Below are 16,742 nucleotides of genomic sequence, written 5' to 3' on the forward strand. Positions count from 1 at the left end.
TTCTTTTTTAATAAGGTATACACCTCTATGGGACTCATTAAATAAAATCTCAACGATACCTGGGAGGTCAAATTTGCCTCCTTCCATTAGAGGTTCTAATTAATCTTATTTCTTATAATTTATGGATATAGATGCCTAGGTTCAAAACTTTGTTACAAGTTCCTTTCTTGGATTTTTTTTTCTACTTGAATTTCTGGTTACTTCAACTGCTAAACTTTTCATTATAGCCATACGATGTAATAATTACCTTGGTACATATACCATAGTTTTCTCCTTTCCCTTTCTTTTTCAGTTTAAGGTCCTTATGATTACATTTACAAGAATAAAGGAAAACACATTTCCACTAGCCCTTACTAGATACACGCCATCTCTGATCAGATGATCATTACTGTATTTTAAGTTATGGTCCAGAAGTACAAGTCCATTCTCATACAAAAATCTGTTTATCCACAACACCAGTGCCATGAACTGAACCAGTAAGACTTCTTTTACCCGGGCTCTGGGAAATGGGTCTTAAAAGTGTTTGTGTCTGTTCTGTGTTGCTCCTCCTTCTCAGTTTCACGTGCAGGAAGCGATCCCCACTAGATCCAGGAGTTTGAGCCACGGCCCACTTGCTGTCAGGATTCCAAGCAGGATAGAACAGCCAGTCAGCCAGGCAGGCAAGGAAGCCAGGAGAAGCCAACTTGCCTGGCACTTGAATCCAAGGCAAGTTTTGAACTTGGGATTGGGAATGCACTTTATGGGAACCTAGCTAACTATGAATCTAACCCCTTGCCCTCCCCAGAGTAAGGGAGTAGGATTATACCTCCCTCGTATTAGGGAGTAAATTTGCATATACAATTATACCTTTGGAAACAAATATTACCCTCTCCCCCAAAACAAACACACACACACACACACACACACACACACACACACAAACTTAAAGGGGAAGAGGGGAAGAGAAAACAAGAGACAGACAGAAAGGGGAAGAGAGAAAGACAAAGAGAGAACCTGAGATCAAATCGTATCTAAGATACTATTAACTGTGTGATTCTGGGCAAATTCCTTAACTTATATCTGTCTCAGTTTCCACATCTGCAAAATGCGAATAATAATGACACCTACAAACATTGTTGGGAGGATAAAATGGCATATTTGTAAAGCGCTTTGCAAACCTAAAAGCATGGAATGTTATTGTGCCATAGAGAAATGATGAAACAGACCAATCCAGAGAAAAATGGAAAGAACTCTATGACCTGAGGCAGAGTGAAGTCAGCAGAACTAGAACCATTTATAAAATGATAAATTATGAGAAAAACACAATGAAAGACTTTAGAACTTTGATCAACGCAATGATAAACCACAAGTCGAAAAGAATGAAGATGAAACATGTCAATCGTATCCTGACAGAGCCAGCGATTAACTTAAAATGCAGAAAGGACATACAGACGCGGTCAGAGAGGGCCAATATGGGAATTTGTCTTGCTGGACTATGCAGCAAGGGTTTTATTTTTAAGGTGGTTGTTGGTTTTTTTTTTTTAATTTGCTCAATGTGGGGAAGATTTTTTTAATGTTAATTTTTTTTTTAAATTACAGACTATTAAAATGTTAAAAAAAAAATCCTGAAAGCGACCTAAATGCTGACTATTGATACTTGGTGACTGTGTAACCTCGAGCAATCCCGCGCTCCTCTCTGAGCCTCAGTTTCCTCGCCTGTGCAATAAGCGATTCGGACTAGAGGGTTCCCCTCCAGGCTCCTGTCACAAGTTACGCATTTAGCAAAACAGTGGTTGAACAGGAATCGAGTTCTGGTCAGTCCCTCCATGGACTTCCCCGGGAGGAGGCGACTCACAGGTCAACAGCTCCTTTCCCGCCTCCACCCGCCCCGGGTCCCTTACCTGGCCGCCCGACCCAGACTCGGACCCGCGTCAGTCAGAAGCCGCAGCCAACACCGCCCGGACCCTGGATCTCGCCTCTCTGTGATCCCTACAGAGACCAGAGCTGAACTGGCGCCGATCTCGCGTCATCACCAGGCGCCGATCATGCGTCATCACTAGGCGGCGAGGAATCCATAGGTTAGTCTTGGGGCGGCCCTCGCCTCCCTTTCCCTCTAGCCGTGGTTGCTCACGTGATCCTCCCTGGTCCCGCCTCCGCGCTCCACCCTGTTCCATCCAATTCTAGTCATGTGACAACCGGAGGGCCACAGAGTCTGGGGAAGGGGGTCGGTCGGGTCCTTCGGTTGGGGTGGGGGGCCGTGGGGAGATTGTCAGGCACCGGTCGCCTGCCGTGACGGGCGAGGAGGGCGCGGACCCCCCCACCGCTCCTCCCGCCCCCCCAGATCGGGACCAGCAGAGATAGACCCCGGCCCTGGAGCAGGGCCGGGCCCCGTGACAGGTGACTGAGGGAGAGTCGGGTCCCCGACCCGAGGGGACGGGGAGGGACGGTCCAGGCGGGAGGAGCTGGAAGGGAACCTATGTGCTCCCCAGGGGCTGGTGGTACCTGGAACCGAGGACTTGGGCGGGGACAGAGTGACCATGGAGAAGAAAAGATTCTCGATGATGAGGGGCGGGGGAAGAAGGAGTGTAGCCCCTGCCCAAGTCAGTCCCTGTCCGTCTTGCGTGCCGGGGTGTAGGTTTGAAAGTGAGGGAACCTTAGAGATCTCCACAAGAGGGTCATGATGATCTAGCGGGAGCCTTGGTTTGGGGGTCTGTTTCATGCTATTTCCTGGGTGTGCGAGTCATTTCACTTGCCTGGGCCTCAGTTTCCTCGTTTATAAAATGAAAATTACTAGATATTTCCAAAGCCCCTTCCAGCTCTAAACCCTATGCTTCATACTCTTCATATGCTTCAACTGCAGTATTGCCTAGTTGTAAGTACAGATAGAAGAAACTGAGGCCCAGAGATAGGAAGCATAGACTTGGAGACTTGACACAGTACTAAACTTTTATGAAGGTTATGATATAGCCAGGTACCTAGGTGCACAGACGCCTCTTTTTTCCAGGCTTGATGCTCCCGTGTGGTAGATATTTTGCTGTTATACTGCAGAAGCAAGGTGTGTGTGTGTGTGTGTGTGTGTGTAGATAGGGAATCTTTTGATCGCAAGGTAAGATAAAATACAGGGTTTTTCCAAAGGCTGTTTAACATTTCTAGGCTTGCTTATGGAGGGGTGTTATGAGTCTTTCATTCTTCGAAGTAATCAAATTCTACTATTATTTCCCACCCTGAAAATTATTGGATGACATGCCAATTCTTAAACAAAACCTTTTTTATCCTTTCCTGGGACTTAGGAAAAACATGAGGGACATTTGGGATCATAGGATTTAGAGCTGAAATGAACTTTAGAGATCATTTAGTTCAATTCTTTTTATTTTATAGATAGGAGAACAGTCTTGTAGAGGTACAAGTTAAAGTGACAAAAGTGACTTTTCCATGGTCCCTATAGTATTAAAATGCAAACTTTCTGGCTCTAAATCCCATACTGTTTCCACTAAATCATACTGTCAATCAGTAGACATTTGTTAAGTGCCTAAAATGTAGCAGGCGCTGTGCTAAGCAATGGACACACAAAAGGAAGCAAAAGACAGACCCTGCCCTCAAAGAACTTACCATCTAATGGGGGAGACAACATGCAAACAAAATAAGATAAATAGGAAATAACTGACAAAAGGCAAGCACCAGGGCTTCCTATAGAAGGTGAGATTTTAGTTGGAACTTAAAAGGAAGCCAGGGAGGTCAGTGATCAGATTGGAGGAGGGAAAGCAATAGGGGCATAATGGACAGCCAGAGAAAGTGCTCTGAACCAAGAAAATGGAATGTCCTCTCTGTCCAGTGTTACTGGGTCAAAGAGTATGTGTAGGAGAGTAAGGTGTAAGTAATCTGGACAGATAGGAGACAGCTAGGTTGTGAAGGGCTTTGAATGCCAAACAGAACATTTTGTATTTGACTCTCGAGTCAATAGGAAGCCACTGGAGTTTATTGAGGGGAGTGGGAGTGAGTAACGTGATCACGCCTTCGTTTTAGGAAAATCACTTTAGTGGCTGAATGAAGAATGAATTGGGAGTGGGCACAGGCTTAGGAGAGGCAGATCTACCAGCAGGCTAGTTCAGTAATCCAGGTCTGAGGTAATAAGGACCTGCACTAGAGTGGTGGCAGTGTCAAAGGAGAGAAGGGGGTGTATTTGAGAGATGTTACAAAAGTGAAATTAAGAAGCCTTGGTGACAGATTACATATGAGTGAGAGATAATGAGAATTCAAGAATGATTCCTGGGTTGTGAACCTGAGGGACTTGGAGAGTGGTATTGCCCTCAATAGTAATAGAGAAGGTAGGAGGCCAGGGGGGTTGGGGGGGCGGGGAATTGTGAGTTCTGTTTTGAATGTATTGGATTTAAGATGTCTACTAGACATCCAGTTTGAAATCTCTGAAAGGCAGTTGGAGACACGAGATTAGAAGTCAGCTGAGAGACTAGGGCAGGAAGGTAGATTTGAGAATCATTCGCATAGACATGGTAATTAAATCCATGGCAGCTGATGAGATCACCAAGTGAAGTAATATAGAGGAAGAAGAAAGAAGGGACCAAGATAGAAAGAGAACCCTGAGGGACACCTGTGGTTAGTGGGAACTGTCTGGAGGAGGATCCAGTAAAGGATACAAAGGAGTGGTCAGATAGATAAAAGGAAAACCAGGAGAGAGCGGTGTCTTGAAAACCTAGAGAGACGAGAGTATTGAGGAATAGAAAGGGATCAACAGTGTCAAAAGCTGCGGAGAGGTCAAGGAGAATGAGGATTGAGAAAAGGCCAATGGATTTGGCAACTGAGAGATCATCAGTAACTTTGGAGAGAACACTTTTGGTGAAATGATAAGATCGGAACACCAAATTGTAAGGGGTTAAAAAGAGAGGGAAAGGAGAGAAAGTGGAGGCACCTTTTGTAGAAGCCCTTTTTGAGGAGTTAAGCTACAAAAGGCAGAAGAGATATAAAATGATATATCTTAGGGATGGCAGGATCAGGGTTGGGGAGACATGAGCATGCTTATAGGCAGTAGGAAATGAGCCAGTAGAGAGGGTGAGATTGAAAATAAGTGAGAAAGATGATTTGACTGCTTTGAAAGTCCAAACCACAGAGTAGTGCTATATCAAAAGAACTTTCAAACTCTGGTGAAAAAAGTAGGACCCACCAGAGAGGGAGGAAAATTATGGTGATTGCTTATGGGCCACTATGACTTCTTTTTATGTTCTATGTAGTTTTTTATGGACTCCTGTAAGTTCTGTCTGTCTTCTGAATTTTTGGTGTGGTGAAATAAAAGCTGCCATATGATCATTAAAAAATAAGAAAATAAGTGAGAGTGGGGATGACATTGGGGACAGTCTTAGAGGAGATGGGATGGAGTGGGATTACTTGAACAAGTAGAGGGTTTAGCCATGATAAGAAGTATGAGCACTTCATCATGTGAGACAAGAGTGATGGAAGAAATAGTGGCAGAAGGCACCTGGCAGGAGATGAGGAAGAGAGGAAAAGAAGGAGTTCATGGCAAATGTCCTCAATTTTTTTCTATAAAATATGAGGCATGATTCTCAGATGAGAGAGTGGGGTGAAGGGAAGCCATGGGAGGCTTGAGGAGGGATAAAAAGGTTTGGACAAGCCTCTGTGGAGAGTGGGTTAGTGACTTCATAAGGTAGATATAGTAAGATTGCCTAGCAACAGTGAGGGCCCAGTTGAGGTTATGTAACATAAATTTGTTGTGGCCCCAGTCAGAACAGTTGGGTGATTTTTTTTTTGTAGCCTTCATGCGGCAGGATGTTTGCATTCCAATTAGCATAAATATAATTATAAAGATTTCTTCTAGAATTTAGGAAACTAATCATTGGGGTTATTCCCCATCCCTAGAAAACAGCAAAATTTCCTCAAGGGGCAGAATATTATTGCTTCCCCTTAGTGTTAGACTGAGGTTAAGCTCAGAAGACACTAAAACTTTTTTTTAATCCCTTGTAAAATTATCTGTGTTTTTTGGGGAGGTTGCAGAGTAATTTGTTGTCTTTAAAGAAAATCCTAAACACAGCCCTTTAGAGTGTCAGTTGCCTCTTTAGGACTAGGTTCTCAGCTGATAATGAGGATTTGGATAACTGATTTGAATGAATAGATGCTTAGTTGGGGAAATTCAGCACGTTGGTTACATAGGCGATATCTGTGGCAGAGGAGGAACAGTGTAAATTGTTAAAATGTAAATAAGTTACTGTTGCGTATCAGTTTTATATTTTTAAGTTTTTCCATCTGCAAAAAAAATTAGCAAGAAGCTATCAACATCAGAATTGAAACAAACTCACAACTTCCTGACAAATCCTAACCACAACAGACAAATTATTTTAAGTTTAGGTAGAAGAAAGAAAAATCTTCCCCCACCATTTTCTCCAGTGAGCAAGCATTTATTAGGTCATTGAGTCATTAAACATTTATTAAATGCCTACTACTATCTGCCAGCCATCATGCTAAGTTCTGAAAATAGAAAAAGAGGCAAAAGACAATCTCTGCCTTCAAGGAGGGAAGCTAGATGGCACAGTGGATAGAGTGCCAGGCCTGGAGTCAGGAAGACTCATCGTTCTGAATTCAAATGTGGCCTCAGACACTAAACTAGCTGTGTGACCCTAGGAAAGTCACTTAACCCTCTTTGTCTCAATCTCCTCATTTGTAAAAGCTGAAGAAGGAAATGGCAAACCATGTCAGTATCCTTTCCAAGAAAACCCCAGATGGGGTCACAAAGAGCTGGGTACAACTGAAAAGACTCAACAAGTAGGACCCTCAAGGACCTTAAAAAATAATCAGGGAGACAACAAACAACTATGTACAAATGTGCTGTGTACAGAATAAATAGAAATAATTAAGAGAGGAAAGAAACTAGAACTAGGGTTGGGAAAGGCATCCTGTAGAAGATGGGATTTTAGTTGGAACTTGAAGGAAGCCATGAAAGCCAGTGGGAAAAGATGAGGAGGGAAAGCATTCCAGGTATGAGGGACAGCCAGAGAAAATGCCTGGAGCCCAGAAATAGTGTCATGTTTGTGAAACAGCCCAGAGGCCACTATCACTGGATTAAAGAGTATGAGTGAAGTGTAGGAGGGTGCTAGGTTCTGAAGGGCTTTGAATGCCAGACAGAATTTTATATTTGCTCCTGGAGGTGATAGAAAGTCACTGGGGTTTTTTAAGTAAGGGAGTGCTGTGGTCAAACCTACCCTTGAGGAAAATCATTTTGGTGGCTGAATGGAGGAAGGATTGGAGTGGGAAGAGACTTGAAGCAGGTAGACCCACCAGCAGGCTATTCAGCAGTAGTCTAGTCAGGAGGGGATGAGGGCCTGCACCAGTGTGATGGCATTGTCAGAGGAGAGAAAAGGGGCATCAGAGGAAGCACTTAATATGTGCTGGGCACTATACTAAATGCTGGGTAAAGCAAAAGCAATACTAACATTCATGGAGCTTACATCCTAAAGAGAGAGACATGTGCAAATATGGCTAAATAGAAAATACAAAGTAGATTATAAAATAACCTTAGAGAGGAAGACATTAACACCTGAGTAGGCTGGGGAAAGCCACCTGCAATGTCCTTTGAACCAAATCTTGAAGAAAACCAGAGATTTTAAGAAGCAGCTAAGTGGGGGGTGGAGTGCTATGTGTGTAGAATAGAAAGAGGCCATTATTCATGGAGAAGAACATGTGTAATGAAACTGGAAAGATAAGAAGGTTTTGAAGAGCTTAAATAACAAAGAGGAATTTGTACTTAATCTTCAAGGTAACAGGGTACCACTGGAGTTTATTGTGGCGTGGGGATGGGAGTAGATCTGTAATTAAGGCAAATCATTTTGACAGCTCTGGGAAACAGATTGGAGTGAGGAGAGACTTTGGGCAGAGAGACCAAATCGAAGCTATTGCTATAGTCCAAAAGGCTTTGATGTTGATAAAGGCCTGAATTAAGGTGGTACCTGAGTGAGTGGAGAGAAGAGGAGATGTTTGAGAAATATTGTGTAAATAAAAGTGACAGGATTCAGCAGCTGATTGGATATTTAGGATGAGCAAGAGTGAGGAGATGATACCAATCATTAACCTTAATGTATAGAAGCATGGTGATCGCAATAGAGTAATAGAGAAGTTCAGAAGAAGGTAGGATTAGGGGAAAACAATAAGGAGTTCTGCTTTGAACTTGCTGAGTTGAACTGTCCAGAATGGGACATCCTGTTGAAAATGTCCATTAGATAGTTCATATTGTATGACCGGAGCTCAAAAGATAGAGCTGAACTGGATAGTCATCTGCATAGGTATGATAATTGACTCTGTAGGAGCTGATGAAGTCACCATTCACTAGAACCTCAGCTTCCTTGAGAGTAAAAATTATTTCAGTCTTTATATTTGTAGCCCCAGAATCTAGCATAGTGCCAGACTCATAGTAGTTGCTTAATAAATACTTGCTAATTGATCAGCTAATGAGAGATTGTAAAGAAAAAAGAGAAGAGGGCTTAGGACTGAGCCTGCAGTACACCTGCAGTTAGGGAGGCTGACATGGATAAAGATACAGCAAAGAAAACTAAGAAGGAATGTTCTGACAGGTAGGAGGAGAGCTGAGAGAGAGTAGTGGCCCACTGACCCAGAGAGGAGAGAATACGCAGGAGGAAATAGTAAGCAGTGCCACATTCTGCAGAGATTAGATTTGGCAGCGAAATGATCATTCGTTAACTTTGGAGACAACAGTTTCAGTAAAAAGATGAGGTCTGTTGGAGAGGTTTTAAGAGAGAGAATGGAGTCACTGAGTACAGAAAACATTTTCCAGGAATTTGGCTCAGAAGAGATATAAGATGAAAGCTAGAGGGGATGGTAGGATCTAATGAGGGTAGATGAGTGGGGAAGATTTGAGCCTATTTTTATGGAGCAAGGAAAAAACCAGTAGAAAGGAAGAGATTGCATGCAATTGTCTTAGAAGGAGAAATTTCTTAACATCGTTAGATGGATTACATGCTTTCCATAACTTAGCCTACACTTACTACACTGACTTCCTCTTCTACTCATACATCTTTGTGATTATATCTTCTACATCAGGGCTGTCCAAAATGCAACCAGCAGTGTGATTTATGTGGCCAACCTACAAGCATAGAAATTTACGTAAATGCTTTAGTAAATGAAGCTGAGCTACTGCAGAGCTCTCACTAAAATGGCAAATCAAAATATATTGTCTGTTGTTTCAATAAAAACCTAAGGTTGGACAACCCTGCTCTACATTGTTTCTCCTTTCATTTTACGTTTACATTCATTTTACCCATTATTTATAGTATGTGACAGCCTGTTGACAGGCTCTCCATGCCCATGATGTACCTCTCCATTGCCATTTGAATGACCTAGAACTTTCTAGGCACTCCAGTACCTTTGTCAAAAAACAAACAAAAGCAAATAGGGTCACAAAGAGTCAGATACAACCGCACAACATTAAGTTGAGGAAATTGAGGCTAAATGATTTGTCCAGGGTCTCATAGATATTAAGTATCTGAAAGATGATTTGAACACAGATCTTCCTGACTCCAGGCCCAGTACTCTTATCCACTGCACTATGCAGCCACCTCACAGAATAATTATGTTAAAAAGGCGGGCCTTCAATTCAGGGGAAAGTTTTGGTCTTTAAAAGCATTGCAGTTTGTAAAAAACAGTCCAGCCCAGTCTAGACCCCTCTCATTGTCCATCTACAGCATCTTTGCAAGATAGTCTTGGTCCACGAGTTGTCTGTCTGGCTCCACAAGTTGTCTATCTAACTGCATAGCATAGTCTGGAACACAGGCATTCTTTATCCCCTTGGCTATTCCTGCATGGATAATTAGGCCAATTCTGTTAAGAAACTCTAAGGCTTCTCTAGGAGGTTCTGCAATGTACCAGGATTTGATGTAATCATCATAAGATCATTTATGAACAGAGGCTTCACTGTTTACAAGGAATCCTTCTTCCACTTGCAGTCTAAGTCACATGTCTTCCATGTCGGTGGCAATAACTTTTGATAAATATGAATCTCCTTGTTTTATGCCTATTTTGATATAATCAGAAAGACATCAAACATAATTATCTCTGTTATATCTTTCAGAGAATATTATAATTTTGAAATGTGCATGGGAGCCATCTTATAGGAGAGCTTTCAGGGCAGCGTTTTTTTTAAAATAGTAAACAAGCAAAGTGAAACCTGTATTTTCCCACATTTCAGTCAATCGTGTGACTGTAAAGATGTGGGCTGCTGTAGTTCAGCTCACCTCAGCGTTTCTGAGGTGCCTGCCGTTGTTTGAGACAGTGGGGGTAACAGGGAATAAGCATTTCTGCTTGTGTGCTGGACGCTGTGCTAAGCACTTTTTACAAACATCTCATTTGACCTTAACCTGGGAGAGGGAGATGGCAGAAGCAGTTATCATCTCCATTTTACATTTGAGGAAACTGAGAAAAAGAGAACATAAGTGACTTACCTAGGGTCACACATATATTAAGTGTCTAAGGCTGGATTTGAGCTCATGTCTTCCTAACTTCAGGCCCAGACACCAGTTGCCTCTTCACATTTTTTTTCTCTTCTTGGAGGGGAGAAGGCAGGGCAATTGTGGTTAAGTGACTTGCCCAAGGTCACATTGCTAGTAAGTGTGACAGGTGTCTGAGGCTGAATCTGAGCTCAGGTCCTCCAGACTCCAGGGACAGTGCTCTACTCACTGTGCCACCTAGCTGCCCCTCCCATTTTTGTTTTCTTTAGAGTATTACTTTTAAAAAGTATCAGGGACTGTGATAGTGAAAGGACTTTTTTACCAAAAAAAAAAATTTACGGGTCTTTTCTACTTTTTATCCACTTGTTTTTGTCTTCCAATTTAATCCTCAAATGCCTTTGAGATAATATGGCTTATTTCAGTTCATCACTAAGATTTCGGTAAACACTGTTTTCCCCTGTTTCTCACTGTTTTGCAAGGTGATCCTGATCATTTTCCACCATCTTCAACCATAGTATTTTACAAATGAATTATATTCTAAGTTTGTGGTATTCTTAGTCACCATATTTCACAGTTCATTAAAGAAATCAAATGTTTGCTGGCTGAAGCAGTTTCTAGGCTCTGTAAGTGTTCATTGTGGCAATTGATTTATGTTGGTTACACTTCCTTGGAAAATGGTCATACTTTGTCATTGCATGTCCTTGTATCCTTTTCCCGTTTTTCATTGTCAGCAAACTTGCCTAAAAAGTTCAAGTTAGGGTTTCTCAGCTGCACACCATTATCTTCTCATGTTTATTTTTCTAATTTAGTATTGATTTTGGTTTTTGCTCTAGCCAGTAAGTGGTCCAACTGTGCACAAACAGCTGATTCAGAAATTACTCTAACATCAATAACCAGTAATTTCCTCTCCATTAAAGTATAATCAGTATCATTTTTGTGACGTTCTTTGGTCCTCACCCAGCCTAGCGTCCTTTAACTCTTCCCTTGAAGAAAATATTCATGAGCTATATAGGCAGAAGGCTTCCATGTAGCCTGAAGCTTTTGGGTTACCAAAGGCTTGCTCCTGAATCATCTTTTCCAAGATGTTTAACCATCCACCAATACCTATACTTGCATTAAAATCACAGGATGTGGAAGTGTATGGCAATTTAATTTGAAGGAATGAATGTCTCAAGGTCACCGTAGACTTTCCCTATAGTTATCTCCGTGGCAGTCTTCTTGTAAATGTTTATTTAGAGCACTGTTATAGATGACCAAATTTCCCGTGAAATAATGTTTCTTGTTGCCTGTGGACACAGGATAAAAACTAGCGCCTTCCATGCCTTTCTTTCTTTCCCCAAGGAGAAACCGTGCTTCATCCATTCATTAACTGGTAACTTCCTTTTGTCTTCCAGTTTCCTTTGTAGTGAGAATAACCATATTAGTATGATTCAGTTCCTCATGTAGTACATCCAGTTGTTGGTCATCAGACCAAGTTTTAATGTTTAGAGTACCACCATTAATTCATATTCATAAATTGCCATAAAAAACCTGATTCTTAGCAGCTTCTGTTCTTACGTTCCAGTTTGCATTATTTGTATTTGGGTCTATGTCTTTGTAAACAAAGTGTAGTATAACTGGCAGTTGTTTCTGTTGAAGGTAGTAGGGATATTTAGCGATTATTTCAGCTGTTCAATAGTAAAGAGGACTGGCCTGGGAAATAATGGCTTCCTCATTACTTCAGGTAGTTAAACAGAGCCGAGATGAAACTATTTGTTGCGGCTAAATGATAGGTGAGATTCTTCTTCAGATATGGATTATACTGGTTTGCCTTTTCGGTATCTTCTAATTCTGAGATTCTGTGATTCTCTTATCTAACTAGACTGAGCTTGTGAGGGGATGCAGGATTTATTATTTATCTGTCTTGTCTTTCTGAGCCAATCACAATGCATTGCACAGAATATACGCATTTTAAAATTAAAGAGCAGTACTAAATAGTTTCTTGTTACTTGATTTGATTTAGTACTTACATATGGCCTTATGTCCCAATTCAGATCTCTGGATACGAAGAATTCTGTCAGTAATTTAAAACAGCATTTTGGAGGAAGATGTCGTGCTTTCTTTTTGTGCCTTCCAACGTTTCTACTGGAATGTTATTGATTTTTATACATTTTTAATCAGGTACTTTAATGGAGCATCTAATTTGTAAGAAGTCCAGGTCTCTTCAGATGATCTGTAGGTCATAACTGCAAAAGACCAGACCATTTCCGGTGCTCAGCCAAGGGTCAGCTGGCTGCCTTCACAATGTTGGATTTTCTTGCTGAAAACAATCTCTGTGGACAGGCATGTCTGAGGATTGTGTCCTGTGGCAATGCCATCATTGCTGAACTTTTAAGGCTCTCTGAATTCATTCCCAGTGTTTTCAGGTTAAAAGATCGTGCTGACCAACAGAAATATGGAGATATTATCTTTGATTTCAGTTATTTTAAGGTAAGTCTTCATCCACATGCAGATTTTTAAAGTAATCGCTTTTCTTCTAAAGTACACTTTCTTTGGAAAATGAAAGACTAATTCTGTGGAAAGGAGGTGACAGTGAAAGAGAAGGTATATTCTGAATGTTTTAAAGAGATATTGAGCTCTATTTTAAAATGACCTTCAGTTTAGAAGAGGCATATGTTGTGTATTGTGAGAGTACAGTAGAATCCTGTGAAAACATTAATATTGCATTTCACATTGAAATAGTCTAACTTAAATATAAATTAATGCCTAGTGTAATGTAGATAAGTTTCTCACCTAGGAATATACAGGAGGTTTTTAATACTGTGATATTATCTTCATAAATTGTTGAACTCTACCTAAAACTATTGATATGTCTTTTAGGGTCATAAGATCAAATTTTCATAAGACTAGTCAAAAACTTTGCATTACTAGCAAATGTACTTTTGGACTTCATAGCAAATTGTTCTTCTTCTCAGGGTCCAGAGTTGTGTGAAAGCAGACTGGAAGCAAGACCGGACCTACAGGATTTAGATGAAGAATTTCGTGAAAACAACATAGAAATTGTGACAAGATTTTATTTAGCTTTTCAGAGTGTCCACAAATATATTGTAGACTTAAACAGGTATTCATGAATCTAATCATAATTTCATTCTAATAAATTATATATTGTGAAGCAAGGAGCAGAGGAACAGCTAGAGAAAATTCAGACAGTCAGGCATTTTTCTTGATTTAACCAGGTGACCCTTTACAATTAGTTTATCCCAGATATCAGTATGTTTTCACTCTTTGTAGCAGCATTCTTCTTAATATTTTATTAAGTCTTAATATATTTAAATAATAAATAGTCTCTTTAATATAAATTTTAATATATTTAAGTATATATGCTATAATATAATTCATATAATTCTCTTTCCATTGAGAAATTTAGTAATATTATTTTGTAGCTAGTCATAACATGAGTACTATTCATAGGATCCTAGATCCAAAGCTGGAAAGCTCACTAAAGGTTATCTAGTGCAATCCTCCTTATTTTTCAGATCAGAAAGCTGTGGTAGTAAGTGGTAGAGCCAGAATTTTAACTTAGATCATATAATTCCCAAGTTTAAAGCTGTTTTTATTGCACCATGTAATCTGAATATGGAATAAGTATATTCTAATTTACTATTGTTTTTTTCCGCACTTTAGAAAACCTTAAGTTGGCGAGGTGACATTTTTCAGATTAGCTTCTTGTTTCTCCTTCAGCTGTTGAATACTTGTATTTTATGTAATATTCATTCTTTCAACTAATTATATTTGATCGCATTTTGGTATTTGTGATTAGGCTATTTGAATGGTATAAATGGCAGTTTGTGGTACTCCCCCAGTAGAGGTGCCAGCTCCTGCAGCCCTATACTTGAGTCTGTGCAGCTGCATAGAGAAGTCAGGGTTCTCTCCCAGCCCTGAACTTAATATGGGCTTCTGACCCTACCACTGACTTCTGCAGTCATTGTTTCCAGGACACAGATACAGGATCAACACCAGCCTTAACACGTAGCCAGCTGTTTCTGTTTTCACTTTCTATTTGGCCTTCTACAGAACACTTTCCAGCATGGCAACCTTGCAATCCGTGAGACCTTAGAATCTAAGTCTGGGCTCTACTCTAGCCTTTCTCACTTTGAAATTCAATTCATCAGATAAATATCACGTACCTACTGTATTCAGAACCCTATACTTGACCATTTTTAAGAAAAGAATTATGATTTCTTCCTTTTGCAAATACTTTTTCTGTGTCTTCACTTCTAGATATCTGGATGATCTCAGTGAAGGAATTTATATTCAACAGACATTAGAAACTGTTCTGCTCAATGAAGATGGAAAGCAACTTTTAGTAAGTTATTAATATTAACCGTATAAAGCAAAATTATTTCAGTATTAATTCAGCATCATTTTTTTTCTTCAGTTGAAACCATAGATATTTGACTATCAAATGCAGTAAAGGCTTAAAGCTCCAATTTGGGCAGCAGATATAGGGCAGATTTCACAGATCCAAGTCAATTGAACAAATATTTATTAATTACCAACCATATGCTAGGGATTGGAGTCGGGGGAGAATAGAGGCATGGAGACCAATTAAGCAGCTATTGAAATAACCCTGGCAAGAAGCGATAAGAAAAGTGGCTGTGTGGATGGAGAAAAGGGAACATGTTCAAGAGATGTGAAGACAGATACAAGGAGATTCAGCAATTGATTGGATACTTCAAGCGAGTGAGAGTGAGGAATCAAGGATAACACTAAGGTTGTAAATATGGGTGCCTGTAAGAATTGTGGTGTCCTCATTAATAAAAGGAAAATTCAGAAGAGGATTAGGTTCTGGAGGAAATAGAAGTTCTGTTTTGAACATGTTGAATTCAAGATGCCTATAGGATATCCATGACTAGAACTCTGGAGGGAAATGAGAGCTGGTTATAAAGACCTGGGAGTCATCTGCATGGAAATTGTCATTGAATCCATGGGAATTGTTGAGGTCATCAAGTGAGTTAACAGAGAGAGAAAAGGGAAAAATGTATGGGATAGAGTCTCAGGGAACACTCACAGATATTTGACATCTCATAGGTGATCATCTAGTTAGGAGATTGAAAAGAACTCTGAGAAGTAGGAAGAAAACCAAGAGTTAGCAGTGTTATGAAAACCCAAAAAAGAGATTTTCCAGGAGGAGTATATGGTCGATGGTGTCATAGGCTGCAAAGAGATCAGGAAGGATGAGAATTGAAAAAAGCCCATTAGAATTGGCAAATAAGAGATCATTGGTAACTTGTGAAAAAGCATTTTCAGTTTAATGATGAGGTTAGAAACTAGACTGCAGAGGATTGGAAGAAAATGGAGAGAAAGTAGAGGGACTGAGGGTACATCTGATTTTAGAAATTTGAGGAGGAGAGAAATAGAGAAGATAATTAGGAATGTGACAAGATCTAGTGAGGGTTTTTCAATAGGGGAACACTTGGGCATGTTTTTAGGCAGCAGGGAAGAAACCAGTATTTAGAAAGACATTAGCAAGGACAAAGATTATAGAATATTACATGTTGTTGTTGTCTGTCCTTTATTCTCAAAAAGCACTGTGACATCAGGAAGTGTGATGCCATGACATGCAAGTCGCGGGTTTAAGTGAGGGAGGGCTGTGCAAAGTCACCAGCCTCACTCTCTCCTCTGGAGCCATCTGGGCTCAATGGTAAGATATAGTTCAAGATGACTCTAGAATATTATATATTATATTAGGGAGGAGGGCCATTATCGCATATTATATATTCTCTAGCAAAATGCTAGAGAAGGCTGGAGAGTATGGCCTTGGCTAGGAGAAGAGGACTCTTCATCAAAAACTAGAATAAAATAGAAGAAACTAGGGGCAGGGAAGGGGAAGGTTAATGTCAAAGAGTTATGAGTTGGGAAAGAGGAGCTCTCAGCAAATGGCTTTAATTTTCTTTAAAGTATGAAGTGAGGTCCTCCTGTGAGCCTGTGAGGGTAGGGCTGGGGAGGAAATGCTCTTGGAGCTTGAGGAGAGAAGAAATGATTTGGAATGGCTGTTGTGATAAAAAGGATAGAGAATCAGTGATTGAGGAATAGAAGAATTATCTTGCTGAAACTTGCCCAGTTGAGATTAAATATACCCAGTCAGCACCACTGCATGACTGCTTCCAGTTTTCTTCTGCAGCTTGTGAATAAAAGGGGTAGAGGTGAGCGGATCAGTCGGTCACTATACTGGGTAAATAAAGGCAAAAATAAAGAGTTCCTGAGCTCAAGGAGCTCATTTTGATGGAGAATGTATAATATTCT

General features: G+C 40.5%; 2 protein-coding genes across 4 annotated transcripts in view; one reads left to right on the plus strand and one right to left on the minus strand.

Moving 5' to 3' along the window:
* NSMCE2 (NSE2 (MMS21) homolog, SMC5-SMC6 complex SUMO ligase) overlaps nucleotides 1-2,100 on the minus strand; it is a 292,458-nt gene extending 290,358 nt beyond the window's left edge. Inside the window, exon 1 of one of the 2 annotated variants that reach the window (XM_036734156.1) lies at nucleotides 1,881-2,100. The gene's annotated coding sequence lies outside the window, so the exon portion shown is untranslated. The remainder of the gene's footprint in view (nucleotides 1-1,880) is intronic. The other variant, XM_036734165.1, reaches the window with a different exon arrangement.
* A 46-nt stretch (nucleotides 2,101-2,146) lies between these two features.
* WASHC5 (WASH complex subunit 5) overlaps nucleotides 2,147-16,742 on the plus strand; it is a 68,205-nt gene continuing 53,609 nt past the window's right edge. The window contains exons 1-4 of one of the 2 annotated variants that reach the window (XM_036762561.1): nucleotides 2,147-2,376; nucleotides 12,491-12,926; nucleotides 13,412-13,557; nucleotides 14,718-14,802. In XM_036762561.1, the coding sequence (XP_036618456.1) occupies nucleotides 12,741-12,926; nucleotides 13,412-13,557; nucleotides 14,718-14,802 (417 nt within the window). In that variant the 5' untranslated portion in view covers nucleotides 2,147-2,376; nucleotides 12,491-12,740. The remainder of the gene's footprint in view (nucleotides 2,377-12,490; nucleotides 12,927-13,411; nucleotides 13,558-14,717; nucleotides 14,803-16,742) is intronic. The other variant, XM_036762568.1, reaches the window with a different exon arrangement.

This window comes from Trichosurus vulpecula, chromosome 1 (genome assembly GCF_011100635.1).
Source record: "Trichosurus vulpecula isolate mTriVul1 chromosome 1, mTriVul1.pri, whole genome shotgun sequence".
Taxonomy (NCBI): Eukaryota; Metazoa; Chordata; class Mammalia; order Diprotodontia; family Phalangeridae; genus Trichosurus; species Trichosurus vulpecula.